The 20,796-nt window shown below is 36.7% G+C and overlaps 1 protein-coding gene across 7 annotated transcripts in view; it reads left to right on the forward strand.

Annotated features, from left to right (window-relative positions):
• LSM14A (LSM14A mRNA processing body assembly factor) overlaps positions 1-20,796 on the forward strand; it is a 98,754-nt gene that overhangs the window by 25,386 nt on the left and 52,572 nt on the right. For 3 of the 7 annotated variants that reach the window (XM_070557354.1, XM_070557355.1, XM_070557356.1), the window contains exons 4-9: positions 7,530-7,652; positions 11,879-12,055; positions 12,326-12,391; positions 15,231-15,413; positions 15,519-15,690; positions 16,755-16,986. In XM_070557354.1, the coding sequence (XP_070413455.1) occupies positions 7,530-7,652; positions 11,879-12,055; positions 12,326-12,391; positions 15,231-15,413; positions 15,519-15,690; positions 16,755-16,986 (953 nt within the window). Of the gene's footprint in view, positions 1-7,529; positions 7,653-11,878; positions 12,056-12,325; positions 12,392-15,230; positions 15,414-15,518; positions 15,691-16,754; positions 16,987-17,409; positions 17,577-20,796 lie in introns of those variants that run through there. The other 4 variants (XM_070557359.1, XM_070557358.1, XM_070557353.1 and 1 more) reach the window with 3 other exon arrangements.

Below are 20,796 nucleotides of genomic sequence, written 5' to 3' on the forward strand. Positions count from 1 at the left end.
AAACAATGTTCTTTTTTAACAGAAAAATACCAGCTAATAAATAGAAGGAATGGTAGATAGAGAAAATCACCATTTTGTGATCGCCTGTTTAATAGCTAGGATTATCTAAAAGCGTTGGGTGGACAGTATTGGAACAGGATATTAAAATAGTTTCAGAGTATCATTCCACAGTTTACTTATTATTTACAAAGGGGATAAAATGTGTCTTTGTAATGGAGAGATCTGATGGTCACCATCTTAATCAAGTCGTCAGGTTTAACTGTGGCCTTGCCATAGTGAAATGGTTACATGTCTTCTGATGTGATGATATAGGGATAGAGGGGGTTATACAACTTCGTCTTTGTGGCGTTCTTGCTGAAAATGCAGATTCTAATCGTGAGGAAATGGATATATCTCTAGAAGGCCAACCTCTTTGAAGGAGTCACTGTTGTGAAGAGCAGAGAGGCAGCGGGACACCTTTAGACTTGGGAAGACTGAAGAGACATCGCATCCAAATATAATGTGTGGTTGGAACCCTGGTTAAAGAAAAAGTTGGTAAATGGGCCAGCCTGGTGGCATAGTGGTTGGATGTACATGCTCCACTTTGGCGGCCTGGAGTTTGCAGGTTTGGATCCCAGGCACAGATCTGTACACCACTCATCAAGCTATGCTATGGCAGCATCCCACATAGAAAATAGAGGAAGATTGGCACAGATGTTAGCTCGGGGACAATCTTCCTCAAGCAAAAAAAAAAAGTTTGTATAGATAATGTTTTAGGAACTACTAAGGGACTGTGTATGGACTAAATGTTGGATGGTGTTATTATTGTTGATTTTCTTAGATGTGGTAATAGTACTGTGGTTAGCTATATAGGAGAATGTCTTTGTTTTGGGGAGATGGGTTTGAAGTATTTAAGGATAAAAGGTCAAATTGTCTGTAGCCTATCTAGGCAAAAGAGAAGTGTGTATATCACAATATAAAGAAATGAAGAAATGCAATAGATGTGGCAAGATGTTAGCAGTTGGTGAGTCTAGATGAGAAATATATTGGTCTTCAGTGTACTCTTCTTTCCATTTTGATGTAGGTTCGATATTTTTCAAAATTAAAAAATTTAAATATTTAATTCATTTTAGACTTACTCTTGGCTATGAGACTTATTCTGGAATAGTGTAGTTTTGGTCCATGTACCTCCTAATGCTATTCAAGTAGTAAGACCAATGTTAATTATAGATATTAAATCAAGATACACCCTGTGTTAGCTATAACTGTTAGAACCCTATTCTGAGGATTCAAGTAAGGGATGATTGCAAATTATGTTATCCTTTTGAGACTCTTCACTAAATTGAATAGTTGGCTAACTTTGGGATTATTATTGTACTTACCTCCTACATTACTGCTAAGTTTGCATGACTTCTTGTGTATAAAGCATTTGAACAGGGTCTAGCACATAGTGTCTGCATAGTAAATACTGCTTCTGTTATTCACAGTCTGCTCCTCTAATGAAAGTATTTCATGGTGGGGAAATATTTATTCCTTATAAATGCTTTTATCTAATTTTAATATTATTGGGGGTTGCTGGTTTAGTGTTCTTTCGGTGTCACGAAGGTAGAGGGTTTATTGATGTTTTCCATGTTGGTAGAATAATTTTTCTAGTGGCAAATTGTGTTTGATTGTTTGATTTCCATGTTGGTAGGATAATTTGTGGAGTGGCTAATTAGAAAACTATTATTTAGAAGTTGTTAAATGAGGAGGAGGAAAACTGTAGCATTGATTAAGCTGCAGATGTTTTTTAGAAAAGGAATTAACTCAGCTGTAGTTTGTGTTGGCATAGCTTAAGCCAGATTTTAATCTAACCCTCTTGTTTTCATTTCCAGTCCCTAATATTCTGATTGAAAAAGGAAGTTTAAAATCAGGATTACACTGTTGCTATTTGATTGGGAAAAGAATTTTGCATTTTAATTTTCATATATTATTATAGTCATTTTACAGTTTTGTTTGCAATTTATATTGTGAAAGATGAATATTATTAATAGTTATAGAGCTTCTAAAAATAAAGATCTACAACCCAACAGAAAATAGACAAAGGTTAGGAACTAACTTTGCCTTTTTCAGAAAAAAAATATAAATGGACCTTAAACATGGAAAGATGCTTAAATTTTGCTTGTAATAGATATATAAACTAAATCTGCACCAAGACACCATTTCTCATTATCAATCTGGCAAAAACCCAAAGATTTGAATATCTACGCTTTTGGCAAGATTGTGGGGAAACAGATACTCTAATACATTGAAAGGAATGATGCACAAGATAGAATTAAGGCACTATTTTTTTTAAGCTGATGCTAAAATAATTCTCATGTGTAAAGATTAGGTCATTATTGGCTTTAATTTCTGGACCCTTAGGAAAAATTACCTCACAGTAAATGAAGCAGCAAAACAGTCATGGCATGCTGTGGAAGCCTCATCATACTCTTGTGGGCAAGGTAGAGAATATTGGCTGAACAGACAGACAAATGGGTACATTTCAGCTGGCTGAATAATCAAACCATATTGGACGATGATTCTCTTAGGTCTCCAGTGTTTTGTACAGATTAATTTTTAGTCACTGAGTTTGATGAACACTTAAAAGGCATGTTTATGAACTTTACAGTTAGCATAAAGCCAGGAGGGTATTCATGCATTAGTGATGACAGACTAAGGATTGTTAAAGATCTACTTTGGTAAAGTGTAAAGGAATTAAACCTTCCAGTTAAAAGGCAGAGGTCATCAAACTGAATTTTAAAAAAAACAAGACACAACTTAGAGATGCAGTGAAAGACGGAAAGTAAAAGAAGAGAAAAAGGCATGACATACCATGCAAACAATAATAAAAAAACTATTTTAGAGAAATTAACATCAAACAAAGCAACTTAAAGATCAGGAATATGACTGAGAGAAAGAGAGAGTCTTCATAATGGCACAGAACTTAAAGATCAGGAACATGACTGAGAGAAAGAGAGGTTCTTCATAATGGCACAGAACTTAAAGATCAGGAACATGACTGAGAGAAAGAGAGAGTCTTCATAATGGCACAGAACTTAAAGATCAGGAACATGACTGAGAGAAAGAGAGAGTCTTCATAATGGCACAGAACTTAAAGATCAGGAACATGACTGAGAGAAAGAGAGAGTCTTCATAATGGCACAGAACTTAAAGATCAGGAACATGACTGAGAGAAAGAGAGGTTCTTCATAATGGCACAGAACTTAAAGATCAGGAATATGACTGAGAGAAAGAGAGGTTCTTCATAATGGCACAGAACTTAAAGATCAGGAATATGACTGAGAGAAAGAGAGGTTCTTCATAATGGCACAGAACTTAAAGATCAGGAACGTGACTGAGAGAAAGAGAGTCTTCATAATGGCACAGAACTTAAAGATCAGGAACGTGACTGAGAGAAAGAGAGTCTTCGTAATGGCACAGAACTTAAAGATCAGGAATATGACTGAGAGAAAGAGAGGTTCTTCATAATGGCACAGAACTTAAAGATCAGGAACATGACTGAGAGAAAGAGAGGTTCTTCATAATGGCACAGAACTTAAAGATCAGGAACATGACTGAGAGAAAGAGAGGTTCTTCATAATGGCACAGAACTTAAAGATCAGGAACATGACTGAGAGAAAGAGAGGTTCTTCATAATGGCACAGAACTTAAAGATCAGGAACATGACTGAGAGAAAGAGAGGTTCTTCATAATGGCACAGAACTTAAAGATCAGGAACATGACTGAGAGAAAGAGAGAGTCTTCATAATGGCACAGAACTTAAAGATCAGGAACATGACTGAGAGAAAGAGAGGTTCTTCATAATGGCACAGAACTTAAAGATCAGGAACATGACTGAGAGAAAGAGAGGTTCTTCATAATGGCACAGAACTTAAAGATCAGGAACATGACTGAGAGAAAGAGAGGTTCTTCATAATGGCACAGAAAGCAGTTCGTCGGGAAGCTTTAACGACCCTAAAGGCATGTGTAACTTTCACCCAACAAGTGCAGAATACAGATTCTTTTCAAGTAAACATGGACTGCTCAGTGGGATAGAGCAAATCCTGGGCCATGAAACAAGTTACATTAAATTCAAAAGGATAGAAATCATGCAGGGTATCTTCTCAAACCACAAAGAAATTAAATTTGGAATTAAATAATAAAGATAAATTGAAAAATATCCAAATAATTGGAAATTGAGCCAACTTGTAAATCCTAATGAATCAAAGACGACATCATAAGGGAAATTAGAAAATATTTTTTCATTTAATGATCATAAAACACAACATATCAAAATTTGTGATTGGAGCTTAAGCATTGCTATGGGGAAATTTCATACCTCTAAACACATATATTAAAAAACAAGAATGTTTTAAAATCAATGCTCTAAGCTGCCAGCTTAAGAAGTTAGAAAAAAAGGAAAGAAAGTTAGCTCAAAAGTAGTAGAAGAAAATTTAAAAAGCAGAAATCAACAAAGTAGAAAAAACAAAACAGCAAAGCCAAGAGTTGGTTCTTTGAAAAATTTGATAAAAGTAACAAGTCCCTAGCAAGACTGATCAAGGGGAAAAAAAGACCCAACTCACCAATATCAGGAATGAAAGAGTAGACATCACTATAGATCCTAAAAGGATAAAATGAAGATACTATAAATAACTTTATTTCAACAAATTTGACGTCTTCAATGAAATGGACAAATTCCTTGAAAAATACAACTTTCCTAAACCAACACAAGAGGATATAAAACCTCAATATCCCTGTATCTGTTAAAGAAGTTGAAACTATAATCTCCCACAAAGAAAATTCTAGACTGTTTGCTTTAGTGATATTCTGTCAGTTAGGGAAGAAATAATTTTACCAATCTTACACAAACTCTTTGAGATAATAGAGGAAGAACACTTCCTAACCAAATAACCAAGGCAAGCTAAGATACCAAAATCTAATGAGTTCATTACCAAAAAACTTACAGCTCACCGTCTCCTAGGAACATGTATGTAACAGTTCTTAACAGAGCATTAGCAGTGGCAGGCAGCAATTCATGAAAAGGATAATACGTAATGACAGAGTGAGGTTTATCTCAGGAATGGAAAGATGTTTTAACATTTGAAAATCATTAGTAATTTACCACATTAGCAGAATAAAGGAGAAAAACTGCAGTCCCAAGAGATACAGTACAGGCATTTGATAAAACTCAATACCCATTTATCAACACCTAAGGGATGGGAGGCAATTTCCTAAATGTGATCAGTGAAATGAAAAGCTTACATACATAATGATGAAATAATGAATGCTCTTCCCTTGAGGTAAGGAATAAAGCAAAGGCAAAATTGTCTATTATTTAGTGTTGTTCTGGAGGTCCTATTCAGTTCAATAAGGCAAGAAAAACACAAAAGATTAAAGGACAGAAAGGAAAAGCTAAAAATAGCTGTATTTGAAGGTGATGTGGTTGTGTGCGTAGAAAATGCAAAGGAATATTCAAACCACTAGAATGAATAGATAAATTTAGCACAGTAAGGGGATACATGGTAAATATATAAAAATCACCTGTATTTTTGCATTCTAGAACAAGACGGGCTGGCAAACTATGGCCTGTGTACCAAATCCAGTTACCCTCCTGTTTTTGTAAATAATGTTTGATTGGACAGCTACACCCATTTATTTACATAACATCAGTGGCTGCTTTTACACTACAAGGCAGAGTTGAGTAGTCATAACAGATCATATGGCCTTAAAAGCCTAAAATATTTTTTGCCATCTGGCTACTTAAAGGTAAAGTTTGATGGCACCTGATCTAGAACAGGTTATTGGGAAGTGAAATGTAAGGTGCAACACAGCTTATAATAGCATTAATAACATCAGATACCCAGGAATGAATATAACCAAAGATATTTTAAAAGCTCTACAACAGACGTTCTTTACTTTAATGGTTAAAGCACGTGTACAATGTCCGTTTCATAGGCTATAAGTCAGGCTTCTTTAGTTCAAGCCAAATCGGTTTTGAACCCAAATAGTTACCCCAAATATCTCAATATATGAAAATCTCTTGTCAAATTGAAGAAAAACCTCATCTTTTATCAGAGTAATATGCACTTGGGTTCCATTTAGTAGGTGTTTATTGAGTTCCTGCTAAGTGCCGGACATTGCACCAGGAGGAAGAGATATAGAGACAAACAAAACACGGGCCAGGGCCTGGCCCCGTGGCCGAGTGGTTAAGTTCATGCGCTCCGCTGCAGGCAGCCCAGTGTTTCGTTGGTTCGAATCCTGGGCGCGGACATGGCACTGCTCATCATACCATGCTGAGGCAGCATCCCACATGCCACAACTAGAAGGACCCACAATGAAGAATATACAACTATGTACTGGGGGGCTTTGGGGAGAAAAAGGAAAAAAATTAAATCTTTAAAAAAGAAAAAAAACACGGGCCACCTGTTAGTAAGCCCTCAGTCTAACATGGAAAAGACATTTTTGCCAGTGGGACAGAGATGGGAGTGGGAGGTGATGGTTATGTGGAAATCTTAAGGAATGAACAGGAATTTGTCCTATCTAAGGTGGTGAAAGGAAGATATTCCAGGCAAACTTTACAGCCTGAGCACAGAGGCGTAACATAACAGGGTGACAAGGAGACCACAAGAGATTTATGCAAGATAAACACATAGATGATATCTTTATTTAAAATATAAACACAAGTAAACATACATGTGTATTTATTAAAATAAATGCATGCATCTTATAATAAATAAAGACTAATAAAAAAAAAAAGAACCTCTACAACAGTGAGAACAGTGGTTCTCATTGGAGAGGGGTTAATTTTACCCCCCTCTTGCAGGGGACGTTTGGTAATGTATGGAGACATTTTTAGTTGTCACAACTAGGGGATACTGCTTGGATCTAGTAGGTAGAGGCCATGGATGCCACTTACCATCCTGCAATGCATAGGGCAACCCCTCACAACAAAGAATTCTCGGGCCCAAAATGTCAGTACTACTAAACTTGAGAAAACTCAGCTCTACAATGAAAACCGCAAAACATTGCTGAGAGAAATTAGAGATCTAAATAAAATGGGGAGTGCCATCCTGAGGGGAAGCATTAAAATGGACTGGAGTCCATTGTCTGTTGCCTTGGAAATGCTAGGAAAGCTCTTCATAGACCCGTCTGCTCATTTGGCTGTTTGTGCAGATACTTGGTATTAAAATAAGTGAACCTTACTGTTGGTGTGGAATGTATCATTTCTGCTACTCCATCTGATGTGGGTCCTTGCTCTCCCATCTGTATAACTGCCTAGGACACTGTTGCATATGTTACAAAAATTGTTTGCATTCAAGGATGCTGGAGTGTATATTGGCTTGCTTTATCCTATATTGTCAAAGATTTCTCACACTATTTTTTGATGTACTTTGATGAATTTCTGGGATTATTGAATCTGCGCAAGTGTTATGTGGGAGTGACAGTTATCATTATCATTAAAATGGTACATTACTTTATATAATTGAAAAGTTAAAATTTTTTTTGTCATTAAAAAAAATCTCTTAAAGCTGGAAGCTCTTTGACATCCTTTGGAACAGAGGCATCAAACAGCGGTACCCTATCCCAAAGTAGTGCAGTTGGTTCTGCCTTTACACAGGATACAAGATCTCTAAAAACACAGTTATCTCAAGGTAAGCTGCTTTTTCTTGCAAATATTTCCATGCTAAACTTCTGTAATGTTGTCTTTCTCTGAATGTAAGAGCTTTTGCAGTTTGTAAATGACGTGTAATTTCTATTTGATTCTTTTAAAATTTGTCTACTAATTGCTGTTGCAATAAGTATATTGTTGAACGACTTCCACTGTTTAGACTTTTTACAATTCTTAGATCGTAAAACTGACACAATGAACATTCTGTAAGTTTCACAATTTTTTGCAAAGCAATTATATAACTTGTATATAACACTTAACTATATCAGATCAGTCCCAGACTCACCCCTGAAGATGAACTATCCTTGATGAGTTTGAAATAGCATCTGAAAAAACAAACTGTTCATTATGCTGTTGTGTCTTTCCTAGCGTTCTCACAGGATCTAGAACAGTGATTCTCAATGTAGACCACCCACAACCAAATCATCTGGAGTGCGTCCTAAAGATGTAGATCCTGAGAACTGCCACATCAGAGTCTCTGGAGCTTTAAGAGCTCCATTTTAATAAGCTTCTTAAAGGATCTTGTTTCATTTTTTAAAATTCTTTTTTTACACCAGCCAGTCTTATAACCTTCAGTGATCCCAAGATTCCATATTTATTTTTATCTTCTGCTAAAGTGGATGTTATCGGCTCATTGCTTTATATGGATGTTTACTTTTAAATAAAACAATGTGAAGTCCTCAAAAAGATACTATAATCATAGGACAATATTTTTAAAAGTTATTGAGGGTAAAATCAGACCAGTGCTAACGTAATCCTATGTATCTCTCCTTAGCTATTTTGAAATAGTTGTAGTTGCTATTATTCATACTGATTTTAAATAACTTTTTAATTTTTTAATAGTCTAAAGATTTGTTGCAGATGAATTAGAAAACGCAGTAAGCTTAGGGAAGAACATTAAAATACCCATTATCTCACTACCCAGAAATAGCAGATATTTACATTTGGTCCTATATACTTCCAGGCTTTTTTCTAGGTTAATATAAGTGTATGTTTGTATGTATGTTGGTTTGTTATTTTTTTTAAGATTTATTTCCTGGAGAAAATACTTAATCTTTTTAAGCGTTAGTTTTCTAAACTGAGGAACTTTACTGGTAACAGACTTACTGTGAGGATTGAATTTTTTTAAATTTATGCAGTGCCTTTAGCATACTGCTTAACACATAGAATGTGCTCAGTAGATGTTAGCTATCTTAATCAATAGCCAACATTAACCTTAACATTGAAGCACCAGAAGAGTTTTTAATCAACATCATAAATAAGGATGCCTGTTTTCATTGCTACTCAGCATTGTTCTGGAATTTTTAGCTAAATCAGGAACACATGAAAAAAGCAAGAGGCGTAAGTATTAGGATTAGTATTATTTGCCAGTGCCTTTGGAATTGAGAATTCACTGAAAAACCTAGAACTAATAAGAGACTTAAATTAATAGAGGTAAAATGTAAAGTAAATGTACAAAAATCAATAGTTATCCTCAAACCTAACCCATTGATTACGTAATGAGGATAAAAGAAGATGCTTGCAATAATGAGAAATAAAATTGTGTATCAAATACAAGATTTAACATTAGGAAGACTTTACTTCTCATATTAATTAAATTTACTGTACCTTGAGTAAATCCAAATGCAATAGTAGAACTTAATAAAACAGATACACAGACTACCTTAAAAGTAAACATGGAAGTATAGCTGGACATATTTAAACAATAAAAGTAGTGAGATAGGGCTTCCCTACTTGATAACAAAGCATACATAAAATAAAGCAGTACAGGAATAAATTTCGAGATAAATGGAACAAATGTGGGAAACAGATCCAAGTATAAATAAGTAAGAAGTATGTGATAAAGATACTATTTTTAAATTAGTAGAGAAAGGCTTGCTATCCAATAAGTGATGTTGGGACAGACAAGTGCCTGATCATTTGGGGAAAATAACTCTAAATTCCTTCCCTCATACTTAGAACTAAAATAAATTTTAAATACATTGAAATGTTAAATATGAACTTGAAAAAGTTTTTTTTATTAGAAGAAAGAGGTGTATTTATATAAAACAATGGCAGAGAAGGCCTGGAAATCTGCATTTAAATTTCACTGACTAAAATTTCTGAATTTTACAAAATTAAAACACCTAGAATTTTCTTTTAACTATGATAAGAATGTAAAGATAGCTCAAGGGGTATGTTTTTATTATGCTGAAATAGCTTCTGGGTTTATTCCTAATGATACGTCCAGTATCGCCTATATTTCCTTGTTTATAAGAAAATTGCCACCCTGACTGTTAGGCTTTAATTATAAAAGTTTTTAAAGTATGCAACAAATAAGTTCTTACTTGCTGTGATTGTCCTGTCACTTGTAGTTCTGTAATACTTGTGAATCACAGGATCTTTTCTCAGAGAAAAGCCTTGGTGGGGTCGGCCCCATCACCGAGTGGTTGAGTTCGTGCACTCTACTTCCGCGGCCTGGGGTTTCACCAGTTCAGATCCTGGGCTCAGACCTGGCACCACTCATCAGGCCGTGCTGAGGCGGCATCCCACATGCCACAACTAGAAGGACCCACAAGTAAAAATATACAACACGTACCGGGGGGCTTTGGGGAGAAAAAGGAAAAATAAAATCTTTAAAAAAAGAAAAGAAAAGCCTTGTTGAAGTAAGTTTTGTGTACTTATAAGATCATTAATGTAGTATTGTAAATTAGCTAAACAATAGGTTTCTCAAAAAACTTACCACTTATTTTGTAAATCCTTTATAAGGTGATAAGTGATTACAAAATGATTTATCATAGGCCAAAACTTACATAAACCGCCATTAGAATCAATGGGGAAATTATACATTGTTTCTATAACTATATACATGTCAGAGTAAACCTTGGCATCTTTAAATGCCTGGATACGTGTTTGTAGTTGCATACTTTCGATAACCATAAACTTGGGGAATATCACTAATAAACAGTCCCTGAAGCATCTGGTGCACAACCATCAGTGTATTGTCAGCACTCACCAGCTGACCAGTTGTTTGGTGCATGTGCAGATATTCACAGGTAGGTAGTAACATTTGACGCATATTTGGGATTTTTTTTAATGTAAAATTAGCATAATGATTTAAGCAAAACATATTTTGGTGCAATATCCTGGGATATGAGAGCACCTTGAGCAGAGATTTATTGCGAACATTATAGGGACAACAGAAATGATAGGAGCACCAGTGTTACATTCTTCTGTTCATACTGTGACCAGGTTCTAACCTCATAAAAGGAAATATGAGATTTGTAAGTACAAAACCCATATTAAGCAAAACCTTGCCAAGAGATTTTTCAAATGGCAAGGAGTGAGTATGGCTACTGTGTAATTATCTGAAGGGTTTATTTGTTGCTGGCCTTTTAGTATTGATGTTTAATTACCGAAACCCCTAAGGTATTGAAGAACTTCACCTAGCTTTCTAATTCTTTACTTCCTTTGTAATAGAAATTTAATATAGATAATACATATAGTTATAAAGGTATCAGTTGAGACATATCTTCAGAAAGTATTAGAAAAGTTAAAGCCTCTGAGATTGATGGCTAAAGTGTCAGTATGATCTTGTGGTTGTGGTTATTGGGGAAAGCCTGCATCTGACCTGCCTTTACCATGATCTTCGATAATATTCCTGGAGAATCTTGTACCAGGCAGCAGTTTTTGAAAAACTTACTTAACCCTTATTCCATCAGGTAGAAATACAGATAAAGTTTCAGAATTTTTTGTTTATTTGTTTGTTTGGGGGTTTTGTGGTTTTAGAAATTTTTTTTTTTTTAAGATTTTATTTTTCCTTTTTCTCCCCAAAGCCCCCGGGTACATAGTTGTATATTTCTAGTTGTGGGTCCTTCTAGTTGTGGCATGTGGAATGCCGCCTCAGCGTGGCTTGATGAGCGGTGTCGTGTTTGCTCCCAGGATCCGAACCAGCGAAACCCTGGGCTGCTGAAGCTGAGCACGCGAACTTAACCACTCGGCCACTGGGCCAGCCCCTGTTGTTGTTGTTTTAATGTTTCTTTACCAACCTGATGACCAGCCCACTAAAGGTAACCAGTTTTAAACTCTGGTCTAATAAGTACATGAATTCAAATTTGTGCTAAGGATTTGAAGTGGTAGAAATAAAACTGTAGACGATTTTTTAGGGTCTAGATTATTTTGAAATCCCCAAAGGATAGGGTAGTTTCTTATCTTTTGGTTGTGTTTTAGGTCGTTCAAGTCCTCAGTTAGACCCTATGAGAAAAAGCCCAACCATGGAACAAGCAGTCCAGACCGCCTCGGCCCACTTACCTGCTCCGGCACCTGTTGGGAGAAGGAGCCCCATATCAAACAGGCCTTTACCATCTTCCAGCCAAAAAGCAATAGAGAATCAAGAGCACAGGCGAGGTAGAGCTTTAGCTATTTACTGTTCCTTAATTGACTAATCCATGTTTCATTCACCTTATTTTCATTAAAAAGATATGAATGATCCTAGAAGGTTTAAACTGAACTTGATTAAATGTTCAGTCTTTCAAATTTGACTCAAAGTAGTGATGGTGGTAGGGGTATAGATTTTTTGGTTTTGTTTTGGGGTGTTTTCCCCCCCTATTTCTAACTTTACTGAAGTTTTTGATTATGAGTGCTGAGTTGATTTGTCCATTTGTGTGTCTTTTATAGCTGAAGTACACAAAGTTGCAAGACCAGAAAATGAGCAACTCAGAAATGATAGCAAGAGACAAATAGGTAAGTTACTTGGATCTGAAACCCATATCCTTTGGCTCTTGATAGAATATTTAAAATGTATGATGCATAATTAGTGTAGAAAAATGAACGATGAGGGTTGGTCACTGTAAAGGAGTAGTACAGGGGAATTTCATTGTGGTAAGCGAACATTGTGTTCTGTTCTTTATGTTAATTATGGTGGTGGTTGTGTGGATCTATATATGTGGCAAAATGTCATAGAACTATGTGTAAAGACATACCCAAAAATGAGTACATGCAAAAACTGTTGAAATCTGAATGAGATCTGTAGTGTAGTTAATTATATGTTGTATCAGTGTCAATTTCCTGGTTTTGATAATGTTCAGTGGTTAAATAAGATGTTACTGTTGGAGAGCAAGCTGAGTAATGGGCACATAGAACCACCTCTGTACTATTTTTTCAATTTTTGTGTGTCTATTTTAGAATAAAAGCTTTTTTAAAATCATCATTACATTTCTGGAATAAACCCTACTTGATGGTAAGGCAATTGTCTTTTAATATATTCTTGAATGTTATCTGCTAGTAGGGTTAGTACACTTAATATATACATCATTGTATGGCTTCCTCTTCTCTACTGTCTTTTGTATTTTTTATGTTTTTGTGTCAGTTTCATGTTAGCATTATTAAATTGCTTTCGTTGTTCTCTATGCTTTTAGGAATGGAATTATCTCTACCTTAAAAGTTTGGAAAATTTTCTCATCAAAATTATTTAAGCCCTGAGTCCTCTTTTTGAAGTAATTGTTCAAGAACTTTAACTTTCTTTCATGATTATTGATTTAGTAAGATTGTATACTTACTTTATATGTTTTGTAATCTGTAACATTTACCCCAAATTCATCCGTTTTATTAATATTTTAAAATTTATTAGAGAATAAATTATAATTTAAAACTCTTCCAAATTAAAAAATAGAGGCAATGTGTAATCACCATACATAGGTAATAATTGGAAAGTGATTTTAGCAAGCTATATATGATATTTTTAAATGTATAAACACTTTATTTTTCCTGTACATTTTTGTATGGTTTTGTGTATGCTATGTGCCATAAAGTACAGTTTTTGGTTTGGTTTACTGTATTTCACTTTTTTTTTATTTGGACCCCTCTTTCAAAATAAAGTAATTGCCATACTTCCATCATGTAAAAATTACATAAAATAATAAATAACAGTATATAGTTCACTGCCCTTCAAAATTCATCCCCCAGAGGTTCATTAACAGAACAGTGAATATTGTTTCAGATTTTCTTTTCTTAGGATTTTACAAACATGGACTATACTTAAATAGTTTTTAAGACAGAAAGATTGTGCTTCCTGGCTTGTGGCCAAGGCATTTTTAATAGTAGAGTTGAATGTTTTAAACATCCTGCTTGTCTAGATTTAGGTGTCTGGATACGCTGCTGTGGGGTTTTGTGGTTTGGTTTCTCAAACTAGGGCAGTTTTGCCAAACTTCCACCTGTTACTCTGTAGTCCCTTCTGATCTTTGTCAGTGTATATTAAACATTTCACATAATTATGATCACTGAATTTATACTGCTTTTGTCCTCTGTATTTTTCTGTTAACTCACATCAAATACTATTTCATATTCTCTTTTATTTTTTTTTAATCTTAACTATTTAAGTTAAATAAATCTTGTGTTGGATATTTGGGTTCTCAGGTTTTCACTATAATGTATGCTGCTTTGGTATTGCTATATCATACCTCATAAATGCTGTTATTGTATTATATTGTAGAGAGAATAAATACACGAGGACTTGAATAATACGGAGCCATTTAAAGGGAGACAGTAAGGGTGAAGTAGGAAGTGGTTGAAGTGGTTCAGACCTGGTGCTTCTTTTGTCTTACCTGTGATGTGGAAATAACACCTCCTACCTTGCAGTTTGTGCTGATTAGTATTCATTTATTTTTCTTACTATAAATCTTGGTTCCTGTGATCTTTACCATAAAAGGCTTCCTAAATTTTGAGAATCCACTATGTGTGTGGTACTTGGAAGACATTAGGGATAAAAGCAGAACAAAGCTCCTGCCCTCAAGGAGTATATGGTAATTCAGTACAGAAGGCTCCCGGAGGCCGGTCCTGTGGCTGAGTGGTTAAGTTCACGGGGTCCACTTAGGTGGCCCAAGGTTTTGCCACTTTGGATCCTGGGCACAGACATGGCACTGCTCATCAAGCCATGCTGAAGCAGCATCTCACATAGCACAGCTAGAAGGACCTACAAGTAGAATGTACAACTATGTACTGAGGGGCTTTGGGGAGAAAAAGAAGATTGGCAACAGATGTTAGCTCAGGTGCCAATCTTTTGAGAAAAAAAAAAAGGAGGAGGTTCCCAGGTTGACTGGTTGTGCACTCTGTCAGTAACATCTATGAGTGTGGGCCCCATGAATATAAATTTCATGTGTGCTATTCTCAGCCCATTGTATATTAAACGTTAGTGAAACTTTTTTTTTTCTTTTTTAAGATTTTTTCTTTTTTTCCTTTTTCTCCCCAAAGCCCCCCGGTACATAGTTGTATATTCTTCACTCTGGTCCTTCTAGTTGTGGCATGTGGGACGCTGTCTCAGCGTGGGTTGATGAGCAGTGCCATGTCCACGCCCAGGATTCGAACCAACGAAACACTGGGCCGCCTACAGCGGAGCGCGCGAATTTAACCACTCGGCCACGGGGCCAGCCCCTTTTATTTCTTTTTTATATAAAGAAATACAAATATAGTACTATGAAACTTGTAAGTAGAAACTTACAAGCATTTCTGTTGTTGACCATTTAATATAAAGATCATAATAATAGCTTCTGCCCTAAACCAGCTTATTCTTTCTTTATTAACATAGTTCCAGGTGCTCCTTCAGCTCCAAGGAGAGGGCGTGGGGGTCATCGAGGTGGCAGGGGAAGATTTGGTATTCGACGAGATGGTCCAATGAAATTTGAGAAAGACTTTGACTTTGAAAGTGCAAATGCACAATTTAACAAGGAGGAAATCGACAGAGAGTTTCATAATAAACTTAAATTGAAAGGTGAGTTTTCATTTTTCTACTCAGAAAATACTCTTAGTTGACTTGTGAATTATGGATGTTTAGTACAAACCTTGACTTTTATGGTATGTGCTTGTTTTTCATTAGAAGATAAACTTGAGAAACAGGAGAAGCCTGTAAATGGTGAAGATAAAGGAGACTCAGGAGTCGATACCCAAAACAGTGAAGGAAATGCAGATGAAGAAGACCCACTTGGACCTAATTGCTATTATGACAAAACTAAATCCTTCTTTGATAATATTTCTTGTGACGATAATAGGTACAGTCTTTTAAGCTGCTCGTAATGCTCTTAGGAGGCTGAAGTGTGAAATGATTTCTTATAAATTCACAAAGTTTAATGAATACTTAAAAATATCTAATGACTATAGTTTTTTAATGTTTTATTTTGCAAAAGAGAATAACCTATACTAAAATTTTAAATGATATTACCCCTTAAAAAAAAGAAATAACCATAAACTATTGTTTAAGGATGTGTTCACATTTGAAAATTAATAATTAAAGCAGAAGCATTTATCTCATATCTAAATAACATTTTTTACTTTATCCCTCTACAGTGTAGTTCAAATCAACCCAGGGCCAAAAGTGCTAATGTTACTTTGAAGTTTGCTGATATAGTAAAACTCTGCTGTGTTGCAGTATATGTGGGTCTAGAAAATTGTCAGGTTAATTAAAGGACCTGGCATAACAAGCTGAGAGTCTCAGTTTCTGCTACCCAATCCAAATTGTCCTTCTCCTGGCTGCAGTTTGGTGCCACCTGGTGGCAGTTGTCTACTTCAGTTTAAACGTGGATGGGGATGATTCTAAGTCTTGTGATTATCTAAGCTCTAGGGCAGCAACAGCAGCAGCAATTCAAACACTTACTTCAGGCATCAGGTTCAGAGGTTTGGCCAGGAGCATACTGGGAATTCGGGGACCTACCCTCCATCTCCTGGTTTCCTGAGACAATTTCCTTTCCTGGTTTTGCCCTCTCTTCCATTGGGGCTGAGTGGGGAGGGCAGCCAATTAATTGCCAATCCCATTATATCTGAATTCCCGTTATATTGGGGCTGTTGTCATGTTTCTTTGTTTTATCAACTGTGTTTGCAAGAAATAATACCAGTCATATTTTCACATCAAGTTTAACAGAATATTATCAGAACATACTGCCATGAATTGCTTGTGATGACTTAGATAAGCTGCTTACTTTTATTTGATCTTTACGAGTTACTTGGCCTTTCTTTGGGAGTTAGTGCTACATAGTTTTGCTAAAAAATGTTCTTTAGTTTTGCTAAAAAATGTTCTTTTAAAACCTGACATACTAAAGATTATTTGTTCTAATGATAGAGAACGGAGACCAACCTGGGCTGAAGAAAGGAGATTAAATGCCGAAACATTTGGAATCCCACTTCGTCCAAACCGTGGCCGTGGAGGGTACAGAGGCAGAGGAGGTCTTGGTTTCCGTGGTGGCCGAGGGCGTGGTAGTGGCAGAGGTGGTACTTTCACCACCCCTCGAGGATTTCGTGGTGGATTCAGAGGAGGTCGTGGAGGCAGGGAGTTTGCAGATTTTGAATATAGGGTAAGTATTATTATATGCTTTGGGGTTTGGTGCTGTCTGATGAAACTAAAAATGTTTCTACTTTTGTCTGTTTTAGGGGAATATTTTTGGGGCATTTGTATAACTTCCATTTTGACTTTTCAGGGGAGGATATACCTGATTAGAATGTTTATATAATTTTAAGGAATAGTAACTTCTTGGCTAGTGAGTCCAAATTTTTTTTTAACTATTTTCAGTCCAAGGAAATAAGAGATTAAAATATGATATTCTTTGTCTTTTTATTATAGAACCATGGTTTTAGATTTCATGGACTGGTAAAATTTCCAAAAAAAAGCTATTAGAGACTGAGTTAGGGCTGTTTCTTTCCTTCTCCTTTTAAAATTATTTTTTGTTGGGGCTGAACCTGTGGCTGAGTGGTTAAGTTTGCGCCCTCCACTTCGGCAGCCCAAGGTTTCGTTGGTTCGGATCCTGGGTGCAGACATGGCACCGCTCATCAGGTTGTGCTGAGGCAACGTCCCACGTGCCACAACTAGAAGGACCCACAACTGAAAATATGCAGCTATGTACCAGGGGTTTTGGGGAGAAAAATGAAAAATAAAAAATAAAAATTATTTTTTGTTGTTGGAGGCACAGGGCATCACTAAAGACATTATACAAAAAAGGACTATTTAGTATCACCTTTATTTCATATTACAAAGTATGCTTTAACACCAAAAGAGGCTAGGAAGGATGTATAATTGGCCCTCAGTGTCTGGGGGGATTGGTTCCAGGGCCCCTCTCAGATACCAAAATCTGCGGATGATCAAGTCCCTTAGTGAGCCCTCCTCATCCGCAGGTCCCACATCGTAAACATAGTGCACCGTCCTCGCTTGGTTGAATCCGTGGATGCGGAACCTGGGGATACGGAGGGCTGCAGTCGGCCTTCCGGTACAGTCACTCTGGAGGGAAAGGCAAACTATGCTTTTAATGGCTGTTAATATTTGTATAGTATTTTGTGTGTACCAGGCATAGTTCTGAATGTTTTTCACATATTAACTCACTTAAACCTCACATCAACTCTGTGAGGTAGGTTCTATTTTTATCTCCATTTTACAAGTGAGGAAATAGGTATAGAGATATTAAATAACTTGTCCAAGTTCAGCTAGTAAGTGATGATGCTGGGTCTTGAACTTAGTAAGTTTGTTCCTGAGTCAGTGCTCTTAATTTAGTTTTGTGGAAAACTCATCTATGTTTTCCTATTTTACCATGGTCTTGAAAGTACCATGATATATTGGCATTTGGAAACTGCTGCTAGAAAATGCTATAGCTCTGTATAGTATGTTTATATGCCTGATTTATTTAAAGGAGTCTGTAAATTGAGTCAATGTCACTATCCTAGTTTCTGACTATAGAGATAGTGGAGAGGAAGGTATATCATCACAGAAAGGATCAAAATTCCCTTGTCAAGAGGTCTCTTGGAATTGCAGAGGGCAGCTGCAGACAGAAAGGCCTGCTGGCAGGAATTTCATTGTCCAATGTTTAAAACTGACCATCGTTGATATTGCTCTTGAAGGATCAGTGTTAGTAGCTTTTGGGTCTGGTCTGTTAATTTTGATGCCTTTGATATTGTGTCATCACAGCCAAGACTGCTGAAAACTAGCCTCAAGTCATTAGCTCAGGCTATCCAGTCATAGTGGCTTGATGCCACTGGAGGACTTCTCACTCTTGCTATTCCAGCTGGGAGACTATGTCTTAGGGACTACAGAACGCCCTTGCTTTCACTATTACTGTTCTTGAGGTTGCCAGTGACCTTTTGCTTAGAAAATTCAGTAGACTTTTCACAAATATTTGCTTTTAATTTCACTGCGATATTTGACACTGATGACCACTCACCCAACTTAGAGTCTTTCTTCCTAATTTTTGTATATTCTTGGTAGTTTTTTCTTTATAAAAACAACATATGTTCCTCAGCACAGCCTATAATGTGCTTCATGATCTATCTACTTCTCTGGGTCAGAAGTCTAGTACTTTCTCTAATCCTTGTTGCCAGTGGGATTGTCCTTCTTTCATTCACTCGGCTGCAGATCAGTGGGCCTTCTTGCTCTTGTTTAGTACCAAGCTTATTCCTATCTCAGGATCTTTTTACCCATCCCTTCAGCCTAGAATGTTCAGTTTTCTCCTTGCAAGCACTCACACTTAATGTTACACTATCTCATATGCTTGAGCACTATTCCTCCCTCCCTCCTTCCCTCCCCATCTCTCTCTCTGCCTTCCCCCTTCCCTTTTCTGAACTTGTCGATTTATATAGCTTCTAATTAATTTTTCATCTTGGACTTGGTATGCTTTCACTTCCATTTCTCTTGTCTTCACCTGCTTGTGTCTTTATGATTTACTTAAACTTAACCTTCCTCAAAATCATCATCTTGCTTTCCCATCATCTAGCTTGGCCTCCTCCCAGTGTTTGCATTGGCTAATGGTATACCATTCTTTTACTCTCCTGGGCATGGAGGTGTCCATGATCATGGCCCATTTCTGTATCACCACATTCATTCCTTTGAGATGTCCCTGCCAACTAGATTGGTCTGAAGACCTTTAGTTTCTCTTTATCTCACTTCAGGCATATCAGCTGCCTGTTGAGAAACCTATGACAACTCCTTGTTGAAGACCACATTGAGTCAGCTTGGTTTGAGAAAAAGTACCTTTGAATTAGACTTGGATCCCAATGGGAATTTTAGTAATTATTTCTAGTATGACCTCAACACTTTTTTTTTTTCTTCACATTGGCCCTGAGCTAACATCTGTTGCCAATCTTTTTTTCTTCTTCTCCCCAAAGCCCCCCAGTATATGGTTGTATCTTCTAGTAGTAGATCCTTCTGGCTCTGCTATGGGGGACGCTGCCTTAGCATGGCTTGATGAGTGGTGCTGGGTCTGCGCCCAGGATCCAAACCCTGGGCTGCTGAAGCAGAGCATGCAGACTTAACCACTTAGCCATGGGGCCCGCCCCTCAAATGCACATTTTAAAGATCATTGAAGTCGCAGAATTGGAAAGCATCTCAGAGGTCTGACCTCCTGGCCAAACCATAAACCTCTTCTGTAGTATCCCTTATAGGGACTGTGCACTTACTTTTCGTAAGACTGTCTGTTCCACCCCAGGGCTGTACTTATTATTGGGATTTCACAGATATATGCACAATTTGAGTGAAAATCTTTTTCCCTCTATCTTCAACCAATTAGTTGAACTCTACCCTTGTAAACACCCAAAAAATAGATAGTCTTCTTCATGATAATTTTTCAGGTATTTGAAAAAACAGCTGTTATGTTGTCTGTGTAAGACTGGACTGTTTATCTGAACAATCAGCAGTAAACCTTTGAGTAACCCCTATGTGCATGGTACATGCACTTATTAATGCAAACATTTCTTTTGGAGCTGTCTCTCACTGTTCAGTCATTTTGAACCCTTAGTTAAAATTCCTCTCACATATATTGCACAATTAGAATGCATTGTAGAGGTTGTCTGTATGAGTCTTTATCCACGCTAGTGTATCCCTGGCAGATAGTCCAACCTCTGCTTGGGTGTTTCAAGGAGTGATAGATTCACTAGATCCTTAGGTGTTGCCCTGATGGTTAGAAGGTTCTAAAGTGACATTGCACTGCCTGCTCTTCTTACTCTCTTGAGGGTCCCACTTGATATATCCAGCCCTATTTCTTATTACCCTTTATCCTGTCTGATTCAAGCAGGTTGACTCATGGTCATCTCTTATACACAGTGTGAACTCTAACCTAATTCATTGACCAGATATGTTGAAGTTTTCATATATACCAAGCTTTATACTGGACATTGGTGGTAAGCAA

The sequence above is a fragment of the Equus przewalskii genome, chromosome 9 (assembly GCF_037783145.1).
Source record: "Equus przewalskii isolate Varuska chromosome 9, EquPr2, whole genome shotgun sequence".
NCBI lineage: Eukaryota > Metazoa > Chordata > Mammalia > Perissodactyla > Equidae > Equus > Equus przewalskii.